We start from the raw sequence: 17,542 nt of genomic DNA, 5'->3' as shown, positions 1-17,542 counted from the left end.
GATATATTTGGAGGATTGTGATTAAATTCAAAACCTCAAAATATCTGCCCAAGTTGTCATTGAGCAGTGAAAGCAAATTAAAAGCATATTATGTCATCATACAAATTGATAGTTTGACTGAGGGTGAGCATGTCATGACATATCTTAAGCTTTTCTGTGCAATGTTCCTTTAAATCATCACTGAACTGGACAGGACCCTTGTTGACAGGATATTTTTCTAGTCTTTAAGTAAGAGATGAATCCTAACCAGTTCAAGTGACCCTGAACTCTGGCCACCTTGAGAGTGACCATAGTTTTTATAATAGCTTAACCGAACTTGTTTAGTTGGTTTGGCTTGTAAATTCCCGTGGATTGTTAGGAGTTTGCAGTGCATCATAGAGGAGGAAACAGGGTATGCTGTTGGTGTGGCTGGAGCTTTGTAAAGAATTCTACTTTCAAGAGGCAAAGTGTTTTTTGTTGGGCTGTATTGACTCGTTTTTAATTTGAAATGTGTCTCACAGTCAGCACACTTTTCTCGACGGTGACTTCCACTGGGATTTGCAGTTTCATTTCAAGAGTCCAGGGGATTTATTTGGGGTTTCTGTTTAGTTTGAAGTGTGTTCCACAGCCCATATTCTCCACTGGACTGATCCAGTTCTGCAGGGAATACTGCTTTTGATTTGTTGTTTGGCATGCATCTGCCACACCCCACTGAGAGAAAGAGGGGGATTAATTAAGTTCCTTCACAGGAACAAGTACAAAAAGAGTTGTCTTGATAAGCAGAGATATGTATGGTGAAAATCAATGTTTTCTTTTTGGTTCTTTTTTGAGTTGTCCATATTGCAAACTAGTGGTGTCACAATGCCAAAAGTTTGACTTTGACACCAATAACAAGTTTATTATCACAATACTTGATACTGACACAATAATTAAAACTGAGGCAATACTGATTTGATAGCGCGGTAGATCAGACTCAGAATGTCCACAACGGTTGATCACATTTTGTTTTTAATGGTGGTTTTTAATAGCTGTGGTGTCCTCCCTTGAGAGAGTGTGATGCTAGGTTTGGAACGTGTCCCATTGTGTTTAAAAAATGCTGACTGACATCCTGTACAGTGCCAAGGATTCGTGCAAAGCCTCTAATATCAACTCTCATCTCCTCCACCCTGTTCCTTTCTCTTTTACTGTATCTCCTTTTTCCAAACATCTATTTTTTCTCTTTTCTACACACAGTCTCTCTTTCTGCCACACAAATACAAATGTATATACTGCGCATATAGACTACAAAAATGTGTCATATTGCAGACAAACTGTCTTTCTGATGCTGAAGTTTTCATGGCAGAGACAATACCTACATTTAAAATCCAAGTGATGATCCTCTGTCTAGCCACAATAAGGCAGGGGTGAGCAATGCAGTGGTGTGAAAGAAATACGATGACAACCAAACTGTGAGGCATCTGATCAAAAACAGAGTGCTGATAATCGAACACCCAAATACCTCAGCATCTACATACTGATCTTTTTTTCTAAGCAGGAAAAATCTAAGTACTAATAATAACATTACAAAAGAATTGCTGAACTGCTGCTATTCTCCCTATACAATGAAAAAAAAACATATTCAAAAGGGAAATAGCTATTCAATCAGCTATCAATGTCTCATAAGCCAGCCTGATTCTCGCTCACTCATTGTCAAAGTTCTTTCAAGCCCTACTGCCACTTTGTCATATCACTTGGCATGTGATAGATGCCAAAGGCAGCATTTAATGTCTTTATGAGACCCACCGGACTTTCAGCGCACTCCACTGTAAATCATAAATGCAAATACTTGATGCTTAGAGCAACTGACGTATAAAGAGCAAAAAAAGTCCAGGGTGGGTTGGAGGGGAGGTCGATGTGTTAAAACAAACCTGGACTTTCATCAAGGAGTCCAGAGTTCATGTCCTGTGTGAAACCCAAAGTCAGAATTGTTTTAATGTGATGACTGCAAAATCCGTTTTGTTGTTGCACACTGATGTCACTCAAATGATATATATACTCCAAATTATGTATTGTATCTTTTTCTGAAGATGGTTGTTACCTAGCACCTGCAAAGATCTTATGCATGTTTGTGTGTGAGTGTTTTTGTGAGTGTGTGCGCATCGTGATTATTACAAATAAACCCTGGCTAAGAACACTGGCACATGCCTTAGGGAGTGCTACTGGCAGCCTCAGTGTTGATCAGCTCCATGGATACCGTCCATGAGGAGGTTTGTGTGTGTGCTTTTGCCAAATAAAGCCACAAAAAAATGCAGGCTTGCATTTGTGACAAGTGGTTGTCAACGTCAGACTAAAATGAATAGCAAAAAAGCACTAAAGCGGTGAGATTGCAGGTGTAGTCACAGTCATTACCTCCTGCACTTTTTCAGTGTGTTAAAGGGTGTGCGTCTGTGTTCTTAGCACATGCAGTTGTGAAAAGTAGATGCCAATGTCATACTAAAATCTGCCCCATCTGAGCTTCATAAACTCAATGTCAGGTGAGCCACTCCATCTACATTGGTGCAAGGGGGTTTCTTTGGTGCCAGGAAGTTACCAAACAAGCACAAGAACAAATCATGACAAAAAACATTTTGTCTTAAATAAGTAGAATTACCATTCTGTAAACCAGTCATGTAGCAAATACAATTTACACTAATGTCTGCAAAAACGTACACCCTGGAATCAACATCCGTCTCTACCACGGAAGATTTCAAAGTCATACGAGCATTACTTTTGCTCATGTCATGTCCACTTCTCCTATGTTTTCACTTATGTCCTTTCTACTTTACTTTCCATTCTATTGCCTTGCACCATCCTTTAAATGAATTGTTCAACATATTGCTACTACCCTTGGGGGAAAAAAAGGTCACTCATAGGGCAGAAGTAATTTTTATTATTCCGGCAACTAGCTAAACATTAGAAAAAGCACCAAGGATCAATGCTGCATCTGTGCTCACCTCCTACGTACATGTTAGACAGGTAATAAACCTCTTACCTTGATTTGCACATGTGCGCCCACACATGCAGCATGGAAAAGTGAAAGGAATACTATTACACATTAACATATTGCCCAATATGGGTGGGGACTATCTGACATCACACATCTGATCTTTAATAACTTTAATCAGATGTAATGTGATATGATGGCAACATCCAGAGGGAAAGATCATATATAGTATTCTCTGTGCGTATGTGTGGGACTGCCTTCAAGGCCCCATAAAGTGGTGTGATTGCAGGTGTAGTCATAGCAATCATCTCCTACACTTTGTGTGTGTGTGTGTGTGAGTGTGTGAGTGTGTGCACGTGTGTCTTCTGCCCCTAGATTATTACACTTTGTGGACTGTGAAATGGCAGGTTAATGGGAGGCGTTGTGCCCACCTCATCTATTCACATAAAGAAAAGCACACACATAGACACATATGCACATGTGCACGCACGCACACAACCGCACAAAATCACACGTGCAGACACATAATCTCTAGTTGGGTAGAGATAGACAAGGTAAATAAGGATCAGGATAAAATAAAGACATTTTAATGATGCAGGGAAGAAAAGGAAATCGTACCACTACTACTACTACTATTACTACTACTGCACGCACACATGCACACACACACACACACACACACACACACACACACACACACACACACACACACAACCAGGAAGACCTCAGGTAAGTGTTTATAATGCTGGATTTCTATATTGCACAATTCCATGATTTTTATACTAATAAGATAATTCTAAGGCTATGTTTACATTACAGGGCTTAGTGCTCAATTTCAATCTTATCCCCAGATCCAGACTTTCTGCCAAGACTGTTCATAATCATGGCTAGGAAGGTCCTGTGATGTCATTCTGCATAGTATAATAAACCACGTGTTTCTGTTTGGGAGAGTGTGTTGTGAATGTTTGAAGAAACTGCCCTTCAGAGTAATACGCATTTGTTTTTAGGATAATTGAATAACCTTAAGATGTCCACAGCTACATTCAAATATATCTTTCTGTGCCTCAAGACAATGCTGACATGACAAACTGTCCCTATCATAAAGTATTTGGAAGTTGGGACCTTTTGGCTAGCAACTGGGGCAGCCTACCTGATACAGAACATCTGTATAAGTAAGTATTTAAGGAGCTACATTTGCATATAAATCTAGTATTATAGGATGGTGACTTGTGGTTGACTGTAAATTCTGGTGGATTCTTAAGCAATATTGAAACTAATCATATATGCAGATGATTTGGTTATTGTTGCTTGTAGATTTGGCACTAGTTGTTTGGTATTAGATTTAAGGCCAAAAAATAATCACATAGAGAAAAACATAGAGTTGTGATATTTTGTCAAGTTTCTGTTCATATGTTTGTGTCCACTTCCTGTTGTATTTATGAAATGTGTTCTCATTGTGTTAAGTACTTTTACTTCCTGCGTTTTCCAGCCTTTTTTGATTACCTCATGTGTTTCACCAGTGTCTTGTTTCACTCACGTGTGTGTAGTTAGTAATCAGCTGTTGTGTATTTAAAGCCCAGTGTTTCCTCTATTCAGTTGCCAGATTGTCATTGTTGCGCTAGTGTGTTCATGCTTTCCAGCCTTTTCCTCGTGTTTGCTTACCTGGATTTTGACTCTGCTTGGAACTGGACTTTGTTACTGTGAGTTTCCTGGGTGAATTTTTCTGCCTTTGCTGACTGCTTACATGTGTATGACTCATGATCATTTAAGTAAAGATTTAAATTTGACAAACTGTTTTTGGTGTTTGTTGTTTTTCTCTGCTCCCTGTTCTCTAAAAATCAGTATTTTCTTTACCAATCGATGATGGATGATTAGAGATATCAGTGATAAAAATGATATGTATTTAGGTATGTGCTTGTGTTTGTGTGTGACTAGCCATGTGCAGTATGTATAACTTTTTCATTCTGCTATGCTTGGGTCTCTCTCACATAAGAGCTCTTGATCTCACTGACATTCTGCAGCTAAGTAAAGGTTAGAAAATATGCTCTGGGCACTGGGCACTATGTAAATTTCATGTGTCCGAGATGTCACGGTCTCTCTTTTGGAGACCTACCATATGCCCATCTACTGCTTATTTATGGTGTAGGTATTAATAAAGCAGAAGAGACTTGCAGATGCCATGAAAATGTTACCATGTCTGCAATGATTTAAAAATGCAGGAGCTTCAAAGTCTGTTTGTGCCTTTGATGCTGATGATCTGATAGGATTTGATTGACAGTTTTTTTTTCATATTTTAATTGTCTTTTTTTTAATGGTTTTATATTTTTCTTTCGTGCATTACAGTGTTGGTATGGAAATTAGAGTCCTTGTTATTATCGGTTATCTGAATAGGCTGTGACAGGACCATGCAGTGGGAAAACAATTATTTCTCAAATTCTGATGCTATTAGTTTCTGTTTAAATAAATCTTGATAAATCTCTATTTGGTAACATTTCTAGTGTATGATAATCCCCCTTCCTTCACCAGAGAAGCCTGGGATCCCCTCTATTATAACACCTTATTCTTATATTGCTGGGGCTCATCATAGTCCATCAAATGTATATTCAAACTCAAATGCATTCAGCATATGTAACTTTAATTTAAAGATGAAACCTAAATCAATATTGGATAGAATAAAGGTTTTTTAATGAGACAGTGTAGAAAAGAATAATAATACGACTGAGTAGGATGTCTTTTATGATCTTGAATTTTCCCAGTTGAATTATTAAGTTAAATTAAATCAAATTAAATTAAATTAATTATAAATTTAATGATTTAGCCTTGAAAGTTTAACATACAATATTACCATTACACAACTGACTGCAAAAGAGGCTATATAATAACTTTTTTTTTCTAATTTGATTAAATCAAAATTCAATGTTATTATGTAAATGGTAAAATATTAAATAAGTATGAATGTAAATAAATATAAACACATTGCAGAAAACTGCATTTCTTATGACTTTTTTTTCTTTTTAAGGTGTAGTCTCAAGATATTCACTTAATTCCTTCTCTCCTCCCTTCCTATGTCACCTGTCTTCCCCTCCATCCATCACTCCATCTCTCTGTTCTTCTTTCTTGTCCTTCGATTGTACTGGCTCTCTCTGATTACTGTCCTTGCTCTCTCCCTTGTCCTCAGTTTGTGAGTGATCGGTTAGACAGCGGCCCTGCTGGCTGTTGGTCTTGCTATCCTTGGATCCCAGAGAGAGACATGATCAGTAGAGAGAAGTTGTCCTTTGGTGTTGTTGTGCTGTTGTGTGTGTCTTGTATACTAGTATATGCATGTGTGTGGGCAGACAGCGGCAGCATGAGGCATGCTGCTTGTAATGAAAACAGTAGGACCAGAGAAGAGGTGCAGAGGAGGTCAAGTAGACCACAGTGAAACACACACATATAGACACACAATAGCACGATAATGCATTGTGAATCTGCATAGCATAGCAAATACAACGTCTCTCTCGCATACACACACCTATCCACCCACTCTACCACACACAAATACACACCTTTTTTGCACCACCCTGCTGACTTAGAGGACAATGTAAATTCAGTCAGGGATGAGTAATAACTCTGCAGATACGCACATTCTTCTACACATGCACATGTGTGCATGGACACACACATACACACAACCACATTTTCCTCCACACATTTCCCTGGTTCTAATTTCTGACAAAGCCACACCAGCGTAGACCTCGGGCTCATAATAAGCAACATATAAAAATAGAAGCACTGGGTATGCACAAAGCCCAGATGCTTGGATTCCAGAAAATGCTAATTCTGTTATAGGGCCATGCAGTAATGCATGGGATACAGCTGTTTTCTTGAAAAGCAGAAAACTGCAAGGATATGGCTTCTATGATATGAAAACATAAGGAATATAAATTTCAGCACTAAACAGAGGTCTCATTTGCATAAGAGTGGCATACTGTGAGTTGATTTAAAGTTATCTGAAAAAAAATTTAACTTTTTTCCTTTTTTTAACACCAAACATTGCATCAGATTACACAGAGAAAAATTTGAAGGTAACAAATGTAGCATATAAAGTAATTTAAATGATCACAAAATAAAAGTAGTAAGTGCTTAAATTGTCATGTAGTCAATACCAGCAGAGTAATATGTTTGTCCTTGAGTGATTTCTTTACTGTGCTCCTATGACTTTCAAAACACTGTCACGCAGACCGACCGGATTATTCTATTACAATGACTTAAAAGTCTTATTTAAATTAAACCCATTGACCAAGAAATTACCACAATTCCAATTCAATCCATGACAACAGAAAAAAATGTTTTTCACAGTTACTGAAAGTTCTGACTATATTTTTAGAGCATGTTAAAACCTCCTGAAATTCTTTGGAATAAGTATGCAACATTTGTTACTGAAACTATCTAACTTCTTTCTTAATTGTTTCATATCTTACGATATTTATATAATCTAAAACAGCTTCCCTTCATCTTTCATTTTCTTCACTGTTTACAAGTACCAGTACAAATTATAACAAATTAGGGTGAAGGCTGGTTGGATCTTAGGTTGGATGAGTAAGTAGCAATCATATATACATCTTAGTGTGATGGGTAGATTTGTCTGTAAAACAAATTCCCCATGACTCTCTCAATGTTTTTTGGCATTTTTATCTTTATATGACAGTGAAAGCTGAAATGAAATAATCGGAGAGAGAAGAAAATGACGTGATGTCAGCACATTTTCTCCCCAAACTGTTCCCGTGTTTGAGCAGATACTATAGTTGCTAATCCTTAAATACGTGTTTTTTAAAGCAATTTAGTAATTGATTTCAACTTGTTTATCTTATCTCTTTCTCTTTGATTGTAAATCTGTATATTTTATTATGTTTTTATATTTTATTACTCTGTAAAGCACTTTGAATTGCCCTGTGTGTGAAATGTGATATACAAATAAACCTGCCTTGCCTTGCCTTGCCTTAAAGGTACACTCTGCAGGATTGTTCGTTACCATTTGTAAACGAGTTTCTTTCGTAATTTTTTTCATTTTTTGTCTCTTTAGACCTGAGACTTATAGTCTTGCACACAGTCACTACCTTATAATAAAGCCACAACCTCACCTGCTGTGGGGGTACACACCCATAGAGGGCCCAAGCACAGAAATAAAAATAAAATAAGGAAATACAGGCAGAGGGCAGTGTCTCTGCAGATACATACACCGCCAAATTTTTAGTGGGTCATAAGTGATGATTGAGAGGGATTACTTTTGTGTAAGTCAATACTTTTGTATGAGTCTATATTATTTTTCTTTCAAAAAGAAAAAAAACGAGCATAATATATCTTTATTTGCCACCAATATACATGCTAAGCAGAGATTTGAAAAAAAAAATGTATGAATAAAAATAAAATAATAATAATAATAAAAACTTTATATAGGCAAAGAGGCTTTCCCTGACTGGGGAGTCGGCAAATAGCAGTGTTTGCAGTCAACCATCAGTTGATCATGGCTTTACTTGAGGATTTACTGTTTGCAATACCATTTCCATCACATCTATGTTTACCTTTGATCTTTAAATTTAGCATTGAACTGTTGTAATTAATTAAGCAATCTATTCCATAACATGGAGCATCTTTATCTTATGTAGATATATATTATATTATGTTGAAATATTTAGCAACTGGAATTGAGTTGAAGTTGGGAGCACATGAATAAAAAATGACTTTCCAGTGGCTCGAGAAGAATTCAAAACAATATGCCTTGTTAAAGAACCCATGAAATGGAGATTGGAGCTGACTTTATGACAAGTGGACCTGATAAAAAGGAAATAGGCAGGGGTTTTGCAAGCTGATGAGCAGCGGAGCACATCGCATCAGAACTTCACAGCACATTTACCATGCGGTTGAAGAAAATGATCTGGGTCGCTTTTTTTTCTCTTTTTTTTTTTGAGTGCAAATTTCTAACAGGTAAACTTTTTGTGAAACTTTCAGTCTGCATCATCTCCTTGGAGAACCTTAGGGTGAGGTGCATTGCTGAAAACCACCAGAAGTCATTTTCACTTCATGGGCTCTTTTTAAGTCAATGCTCATCACATTATAATGACATTAGAGTTGGCTGTTTTCTGTGCCCCAGATTTGCCTGTGTGGGAGTAAGGGACCTAGAGGGAATTTTGTCTGTGAGAAAAAGTGCAAACTTCTAACTAAGTTTCTCACGTACATAATGATGCACCTGTCCATTACGGCCAAATGAGAACATAAAGTCATACATAACACTCAAGCACACGTTTAAAAAAAACCCCTAAAAAAACCAACCACGTACTTAGACATGCTCATTTGTAAGGTATGCTCGTTTACCCATCCCTTGTTCCTTCACCTCCCCTCAGCTCTCTCCTCGTTGACTTAATTAGTTTGTGCATTCATCACACCTGGTAGAGTGAGAAAGACAGTGAGAGAAACCCTTTGTAAATTATGAATAAATTCAGCTCAGCATGCATGTCTCTTTTGTGTAGTTCATCATTTGCAGGGTTTTTTTCCCCTTGAGGACTCAGATGTTTAATTATGTCCCCTCCCCTGCATAGATTGCAGCTTTAGATAAAAAATAAGTCAGCCAGTCATTTTAGACAGCAATTTTACATCTACATACATTCATCATCATATAATTTATGATTTATAGTTGTCAAGGCTCTGATATAGTAACATAGAGTTAATTAGTGCTTAATTAGGAAGCTACTTAAGTACTTGGAAAATTAGGCTTTAATTAAGAAACCAAAGTGTAATTACACAATAACAAAGATGTAACGACCACCGAGCATTATGGCGCTAGGTTGACAGGATGCAAGTGTGTGGGTGCCCATATGTGCCTTGTTTTCAGCCTGACTGTACTGTGAGTTAATGAGAGTGACTGCTGAGTGGCTCCAACGTTGTGGACATCTGCCCTTCTCTCTCTTTTTCTGTCTCCATCTTTCTCTCCCCCTTTTTAACTCTCAGCCACACCGAGTAATAACCTTGGAGTGCCTTTTTTATCTCAGCCGGCAAGTTCAGTGTTGTCGGACATTGGGTAATGTCTAACAAAGTACAGTAGTGTTACAGGCTTTCATCGAGGGTGAGCGATCTAAGAAAAAAAAATGCTGACAACATCATTGCCTTGATTCTGTCCTGCAACCTTCATCCCTTCTGTCAGTTCCTGCTGGGTATCTATGGACATTAACTTTAACAAGAAGGAAGATTGCAGGGTCAGAAGCATGCCATTTGCACCAGTCCGTGCCACACTACTTTGACATTGTGCTGAGGCCTGTTGTACACAGCCAGTTGAACAGATGGGAAAATTAACACCTGGGTCTCACTCTTAGTTGATCGTGCAAACAATTGGTACACAGCCTCAAACTGAAAAACCAAAAAAAAATCTATCTCAGTGATTGTTTTTGTGATGTGTTTGTTCTCTTTGAGACAAGTTGGGAAGATCGTTCCTTACAAGTATTGACTGGACATTCTCAGACATTCAGCTGAAGTCTTGGTTCAGGTTAGGAAGCCCAAAAAATCGGTTATTTTACCCTGCAACTTTGTCCCGCATATCCTCTAAGAGGATGAAACAAAAGGCAGTTCTTTCACATAACTGATAAAGATGTTGTCCAGCCAGGCATTTACTGCAGTTTTTACTTCAGCCTTACTCCAGCTACCTAGAGGTATCCTTTCTTTGGGTATTATTAAATTGGGAACCAGTGCTGTACGTACTGAGGGGGACCTGTTCCCTGTGCCCACCTCCAAAATCTACATCCATGTATATACACACAAAAACTATGTAAACAGCATTTCTCTGGTTCTACCATGCTTGTCATGAAGAGTGCACAGCCATGACTGACCAGCTTACATTCAATGAATTTAGTTGTAATCAAAGGTGTACTTATCTGTAACCCTGTCATGAGGCATGTTGACATGCCTGCAATTTCATGCAACACTTTGTTATAATCTCGACCTTGAAATTGGCTTTGCCCATCCATGTGGTATTTCGGCACCCAGCACAGAGTGCACAGTGCACAGGTGGGAGGAAAGGCATAAACAGGTGGGAGGTTTGTACAAATGAGGCAGAGCAAAGAGAGTTGTTGGAATTTTAGTAGAAGCTGGGTTTTAGACCATGTGCTCAGAACAGACATCTCTGCTGATATTATCAACAAGACAACATTTGCAGGAAACGCGCATAAATCATGGAATAGTGTTTAAAATGTCAATAAACTTTTCAAATCAAACACTCTCCAACCAGCAGATTTGTTTAGGAAAAACTTGACTGAATTGGACAGAAGGAAAAATACTGGTAATCTGACTGCACTGATCTCATGATTTATTTTAGGTCATTTTTGCTGTTGGTCATCCATAGAGCTTCATACTGTATTACTACCTTCCTCATATCATTAAAACTTTGCAGCTTTCTGAAGAAATCAGGACAGCTATGCCAATAAATCTGCAGTATCTGATTTGATAGTAATAGCACTGTCAGAGTACAGAGCTATTACAGAGACTGTGCTTCTCCAAAATACGACCAAATAGGTTTTTGTACAAGCAGCTTATTAAGACCCATAGTAATGTTATTGTTAGGCAGCGACTCCTCGTGGCTGTAGTAATAAGTAGCAAGTCCGGTGACATAGTATAAAGAGTAACAAAGTCTGAACAGGGAGGATGTTGGGGTGGATGTGTCAAAAACACTGGACTTTCCTCCAGGAGACTGCTGTTTGTGTCCCCTGTGCAACCAAAAGTCAACAGTTATTTTAACTGCGTGACAAAGTATGACATGTGACGTATATGTTGTATGTCATGTGTAATATATCACACAATATCCCATAAGTAACTTATTTAACCCAAATCATTTTCTCTCTGAACCTAACCAAGTTGTTTTATCACAGCTGTAACTGTTTCACAACATTAAGTGCAACTGTTAACAGTCATTTAGAAAAGAAAGACTGAATATCTTTATTAGTCTCACTTAACAAAAACAGCCCCAAAATACAAACATGTGCACAAACAGGACCTATACATATGCATTACTGGAGAGATATTAGAGGGACTGGACTGCCTATGGATAGGTGCCCCAAGCAGTTTAGGGTTCAGTGCCTTGCTAAGTGACACTTCAGCATTGCCCAGGAACATGAACTGGCACTTCTCCAGCTACCAGTCCATACACCGGGTTTGGTCCATGCGAGGACTCGATCCATTTCACAAAGCAAGTCCCCATGTACCAAACTACTGCCTCTCGAATTTACAACCTTTTCTGTTATGTAGGTATGACACTGGTAGGGGCACTATTCAGGTAGCGCTCCCATGGGTTGTGTTAGAGGACAGAACACATGACATATGTGGTCATATGAGTTGGAATACCAGTTAGTCTTCTGCACTACCCTGCACCGATTAAATAACATGAAAAACGGCACTAGGCCAATCTATGGTAGATTTTACTGATGATGATGGTTTATGGGTACATGCGATGAATAACAATAATATTGATGCTATAAATAGCCCCAAGTCTGTAATTGTTGTAACCAAGGACAACGTCTCCAGCATTTAGACTAGGACTTTGCCAATGTGACATGGATAATCTGTAAAATGGTCCTTCTCTCCTTTGTTGTATGTTGGAACATAACAAGGTCTTAATATGATTAAGGGTGTTTCTGTGTCCATATATAGATTACTCTGGGAGTAGAAATCAGATTTGAGTATTCACAGCTTTATATATCTGACGAAAAATGCCATTTATTTTGAACCTGCACAAGAAATATACGTCCCAGGACAAAGAAAAAAATGCAACTGGAAACCTATTAGAAGGTTTTGTAGGTTGTATTAGAATACAATAAAATCCTAAAAGATGACTACTTGGTGCTTGGCTAAAATGAAAAATAGTTAACTTTTTCTCTCTCATTCTTTTGTCACACATGCTGTACTCTAGCGAACACAGTGCCTGATTCCATATTGGTGAGGTGCAGCTGCTGTCAGTCAAGCTGTCCATGGCAACAGTCATCATAGAGATAGCTCTATGCCAGGCCACACGCTCATATGCAGACACCTGCATGCATCCAAGAACACATCCAAATGGCTAAATGACAAGGGCACTTGCTCAGCAGGGATGTATTCATTGGCCTGCTACCTGTCACATTATGGAGTGACTCACACGCATACACACAAAGGTTGTAGAGGACATAGTGTTCATCATAGAGAGCACTCCCTGTTTGCCATTTATATATTCATGGCAGTGGCACACATTCGACGAACAGCGAGGCTGCTCTTTTGGAACAGTGAATGGCTCACAGATGCTCAGAAGGAGATGAGGGTGAAAGATTAATTAAAAGGACATCTCTGATTTTGTTATTGTGCTCAAAGATGGCCCTAAATCCCCAACTTCTTTCCAAACAGTTGATGAGTTGAAATTCTATTTTGCTTAAAATTGTTGACAAAAATGTCTGCTCTGCATAATGTGGCAAAACAGATTACAAAGAAGGGCAGTAAGTCTCACCATAACTTTGATAGGATAAGGGAGAGCTAGGAAATTATTATGAATAATTACAAATAAGGTATGCATAGCTGGATCTGAAGAGGAAGACTCGGAATGGGCCACCAAATGAAGAAGAAACTTGATGTAAGATAGGACATGCATATCAGCCACATTGGACCATAAAGTTGTAGCATCAGCGCCACGATTATGGAACACTTATTACGCTGGGAACCTATGAGCCCTGAGGTTTACTGCACAGAAACAGTGGAGTGAGCTGTTCTGGAAATAAATATTTTTGGTGGAATTATGAGATACATTATTTTTTCCTCACAAGCCAAGTGCGGAAACTCCCTGGGTTACTACAGTCCAAGGAGTACAAAGGTCCATTTGCCGTGAAAGAAATGTGCTGAGCAGAACAGCTCTCGTAACTCTGAAGAAGAGAAGGAGAGTCTCAGCTGTGCCATACTATGTTATTAATAAAAACCCTGTGACGTCAAAGACAAGAAACAGATTCAGGCAACTAATCATTTGACCATATACAGTAGCTCTTGTTTTCATGTGTTTATTGGAGCAGGGTGGTTTGGGAATATATCGGAGTGTCAATGAAACTTGGTGCTCTGTCATCCTGAAAAGACAGTCTTTTCATAAAACTGGACTGTCTATGCAGTAAAAAGGGTCAAATACTTTTAAAATTGTTGCCACATGTCCAGAGAAAACAGAGGAAAAAAACGTGCTCATCCCAACTTTGTCATGGTTTTAGGTTTTGAGTTACATTGTGGATGTTGTTTTTGAGTATTGTTATGGTTTAATGTTACTCGTGTTCTGTTTCTTGTTTTATTTTTGTAGTATATATCCTCATGTGTCGTGTGGTTTTACTTCCCGTCTCTGTGCTTCCCTGATTTGGTTCACCTGTCTTTTGTCAGTCTTGTCTGTCTTTCTGTTGTGGTCTGAAAACCAAAGGAGGTGGATGGACCAAGAAGCAAACACACAGACAGAGGAGATGATTGAAAAAAGGTTTTAATGGCCATGGATGGGGAAGGATTGGGGAATGTGTGGAAGGGGAGTCCAAGAAGCCGAGCAGATAAAGAGAGCCGGCAGGGCTGGTGAGGCTGGTGAGGCTGGTGAGGCGGGAAGATGGTGGAGTCCAGAGTGGAGGGGGAAAACGGGTGCTGCTACACAGAGGCGAGAGGCTGGGTCGTGAGGCACTGGAGCTTGCAGGTAGAGACACTGCAGAAACACACGAAAAAAAAAAAACCACGAGCACAAGAGATATCCAAAAATTCAAAGAGCCAACACTAGTTATGATAAGGATCACAAAGAGTAAAGCGGTCGATCTAACCATGGGTAGCAGGTAACAATCTGGCCCATGAGTCGAGTGGAGCAGCAGGCTTTATGCTGGGGTTGATTACTGACGAGGTGCAGGTGAGGAAGTGCCCGTGAGCTCCAGCACCCAGAAGCCACGCCCAGCCCCTGCAACACAACCACAAAAGAGAACAAACCAGCGCTGCACACACAAAAAACACAGTCCCAAGAATTCCACCCAAAAATGTAATCCACCCAAAAAACCCAAAAAACCAAAACCACCACACTTTGCCTGTTAGTCCTCCCTGCACACTTGCACTGCTTTAATGTCCTGCCACACCTTCATTTGTAAGCCTATCCCTGTGTTTCCCTCCTGTTCCCTCCCGCATGTAAGTCAGTTGTTTGTGGGACCCGTCCACCTCTCTTCCTAATATTACATCGTTACCGGCAATGTTATTACCCGACACTGTCGTTCAGCGTTTCATGCAAATGCAACCAGTTCCATCCTGTTATACTCTTTGTGTCCATGGTGGCGGGTAAATAAAAATGAGGATGTACAAACTGTAGTTGGAGTAACAGCCCCAGAGTCAGCAAAAATCTCACTGGATTTGTGATAAGAGATGAGCAGGAAAATCTGGGTGCTGCAGAGATGGAGGGAAGTTTACCACAGTTCATTTGCACAACCTACCCACATGATGTAAAGCTGGTTGAAAACTGGCAAAGTATCCCTTTAAGTGAGAAGCTCTTAGTAATCAACCAAACTCCCCATATTAATCCTTAACGGAGGTCAGCTATTGTTATTAGAGTGAAGATTGCAAGAATGCAGCAGAAATTCCTTTTCTGTCCAGGAGGCCTTGCTTTTTGATATCGCCAACAGTCACAAACCAAGCACAATTATGTCCCCAGTGTCAAGACTTATTCATAAAGTATAGATATTACTAGGTACCCCTCTATTTCTTTGTCTTTAAAAAATTATAAATTATTTAGGTATTTTATGCCATTATTAGTTGGCAAAGATCACAGGAAGTGGGGAATTTTGATCATGGTTGCCATTGTGTGTAGACAAGTAAATTGATTAAATTTTAACCTGTTCTATCAAAAGCATTGTGAGACAGACGACTGAAAACATGTTCCTTGTCCATATCCTGTTAATGCATACAGCTAATATCAGGTGCATCTGGTCAGTAAGCCCTGATTGGTTTAACACGTAGCACATGCATTATTAAGGGACTTGATCCAAGAGTGGACAAGAGCCTATTATTAGGTCTAGCTTGTGTGAAATAGTACTTGGAATGACAAAGTTGAGAAAATAGAGCAGCATTGATTTTTATAGAAAGGCAGGAGCATGTTGCATGACTCTGGATCTGGAGCAAGAGCTTATGGAGAAGCCAGTCTGAAGAGATAATTTTCCTCAAAGCTGGAGATAGACGATAAGAAATTACAAAGCCTCTACCAATATGCTGGCTCATGTTGCCTTTATGGACTAAAAAATCCATTCACACACACTCAACATAGTAGCTCACACACAGTAACAGAGAGACAATAACACACAGCAGTAGACATTAATGCGCTGACTGGAGCACAGGCTCGCTCTCCCTCTAATTGTCTTTGAGATGACTCTGCCACTCTGTGCTCAAATCTCCAAGAGGATGAATGATGATGATGGGGCTGCTGAGCATCACTTTTGAAATGCAACACTCACATGAGTGCATTCATTCACACACTTTCACACGCAAATGCCCTTGTGCACCCACCTACACCCACATGCAAACCTATTTTCATAAACCTTCCAAGCCTGCTCACACAAACATTACACACAACTGCAGACAAAATGCGTTTTCATGCTATTTGTATGGGGGGCAATGCTGATTAAAATGTGTAAAGTGATATTACAGAGCAGAAAACATCTTTCCCTGGAAAGCGCAGCTTGGCAAAAAAAGAAAAAACAAAAAAGAAAACAGCAAGTCCCCTGCATACATCTTTTCTCATTACCTTTAAAGTGTGAGACTTCATTATTCCAAAAATATCAATTACCAGGTTTAAATAGTTTAATATTAATATATAATAATAAAAAACTAGAAATATCAGCTGGATAGATACTCCAACTCCAACAGATTGAGATACAGGAAGAAATAGAGTAAAGGCAGACAGAAACCATGATGAAATGTTTTGGATGAAATGACTAAATGAAAAAAAAAAGGTAGGGAATCAATGGTGAAAATTTCATATGGGAGAAAATGTGGGCGAGAGATAAAGAGCCAGGGACAGAGTAGCTATTCATGAGATATGTGCAATGGAGACAGCACTGAAGTAATGACCAACATCTACTATGAGTCTTGTTAACAGTCATGCTGCGTGTGTGTGTCACCTACTATAAATGTGTTTATTGTGCCTGTTCATTTCAGATAAGTATGTGCGACCAGAAGTGCGATACTACAATATTTATTCATATGACGGGCGCATAAATATGAACCAGAAGTGTTTATGTGTATGTGCTCTGATGAATGTTATTTGTAACCCAGGTTAAAACCCCAGTAGCCTCGTAGACATTCCTCGACCACTCCCATGTCATAAAAATCAAGGTGAGGCCAGATCACTTCCTCTTTTCCCTGATCTCATCTGGCTGTTTGTGTTGTGTCTGTTAGTATCCGATCTGTTCTGCCTGCCCGTTCCATTTTGCTCATAAAAGCAAACATCCCAGTGGCTAACTTGCAGATAGCCTGTTTGATATGGGGACACTGTTTAGCTAGCTATCTACAGGATATTTCATACTCACTGCAGATTTCAAGGGCTGCAACAGTTTCTGTCCACCTCTGACACTGCAAGAT

General features: G+C 39.1%; 1 protein-coding gene across 1 annotated transcript in view; it reads right to left on the bottom strand.

Moving 5' to 3' along the window:
• LOC121941679 (ecto-ADP-ribosyltransferase 4-like) overlaps positions 1 to 15,242 on the bottom strand; it is a 29,899-nt gene extending 14,657 nt beyond the window's left edge. Inside the window, exons 1-3 of the mRNA XM_042484509.1 lie at positions 15,175 to 15,242; positions 14,752 to 14,882; positions 14,438 to 14,639 (exon numbers count right to left, since the gene is read on the bottom strand). Coding sequence (XP_042340443.1) covers positions 14,438 to 14,639; positions 14,752 to 14,882; positions 15,175 to 15,242 — 401 coding nt within the window. The remainder of the gene's footprint in view (positions 1 to 14,437; positions 14,640 to 14,751; positions 14,883 to 15,174) is intronic.
• Between the last annotated feature and the right edge of the window lie 2,300 nt (positions 15,243 to 17,542).

Source organism: Plectropomus leopardus, chromosome 4 (assembly GCF_008729295.1).
Source record: "Plectropomus leopardus isolate mb chromosome 4, YSFRI_Pleo_2.0, whole genome shotgun sequence".
NCBI classification, from domain to species: domain Eukaryota; kingdom Metazoa; phylum Chordata; class Actinopteri; order Perciformes; family Serranidae; genus Plectropomus; species Plectropomus leopardus.
Note: the sequence above shows the minus strand (reverse complement) of the source record. Positions and strands in the feature narration are given on the sequence as shown.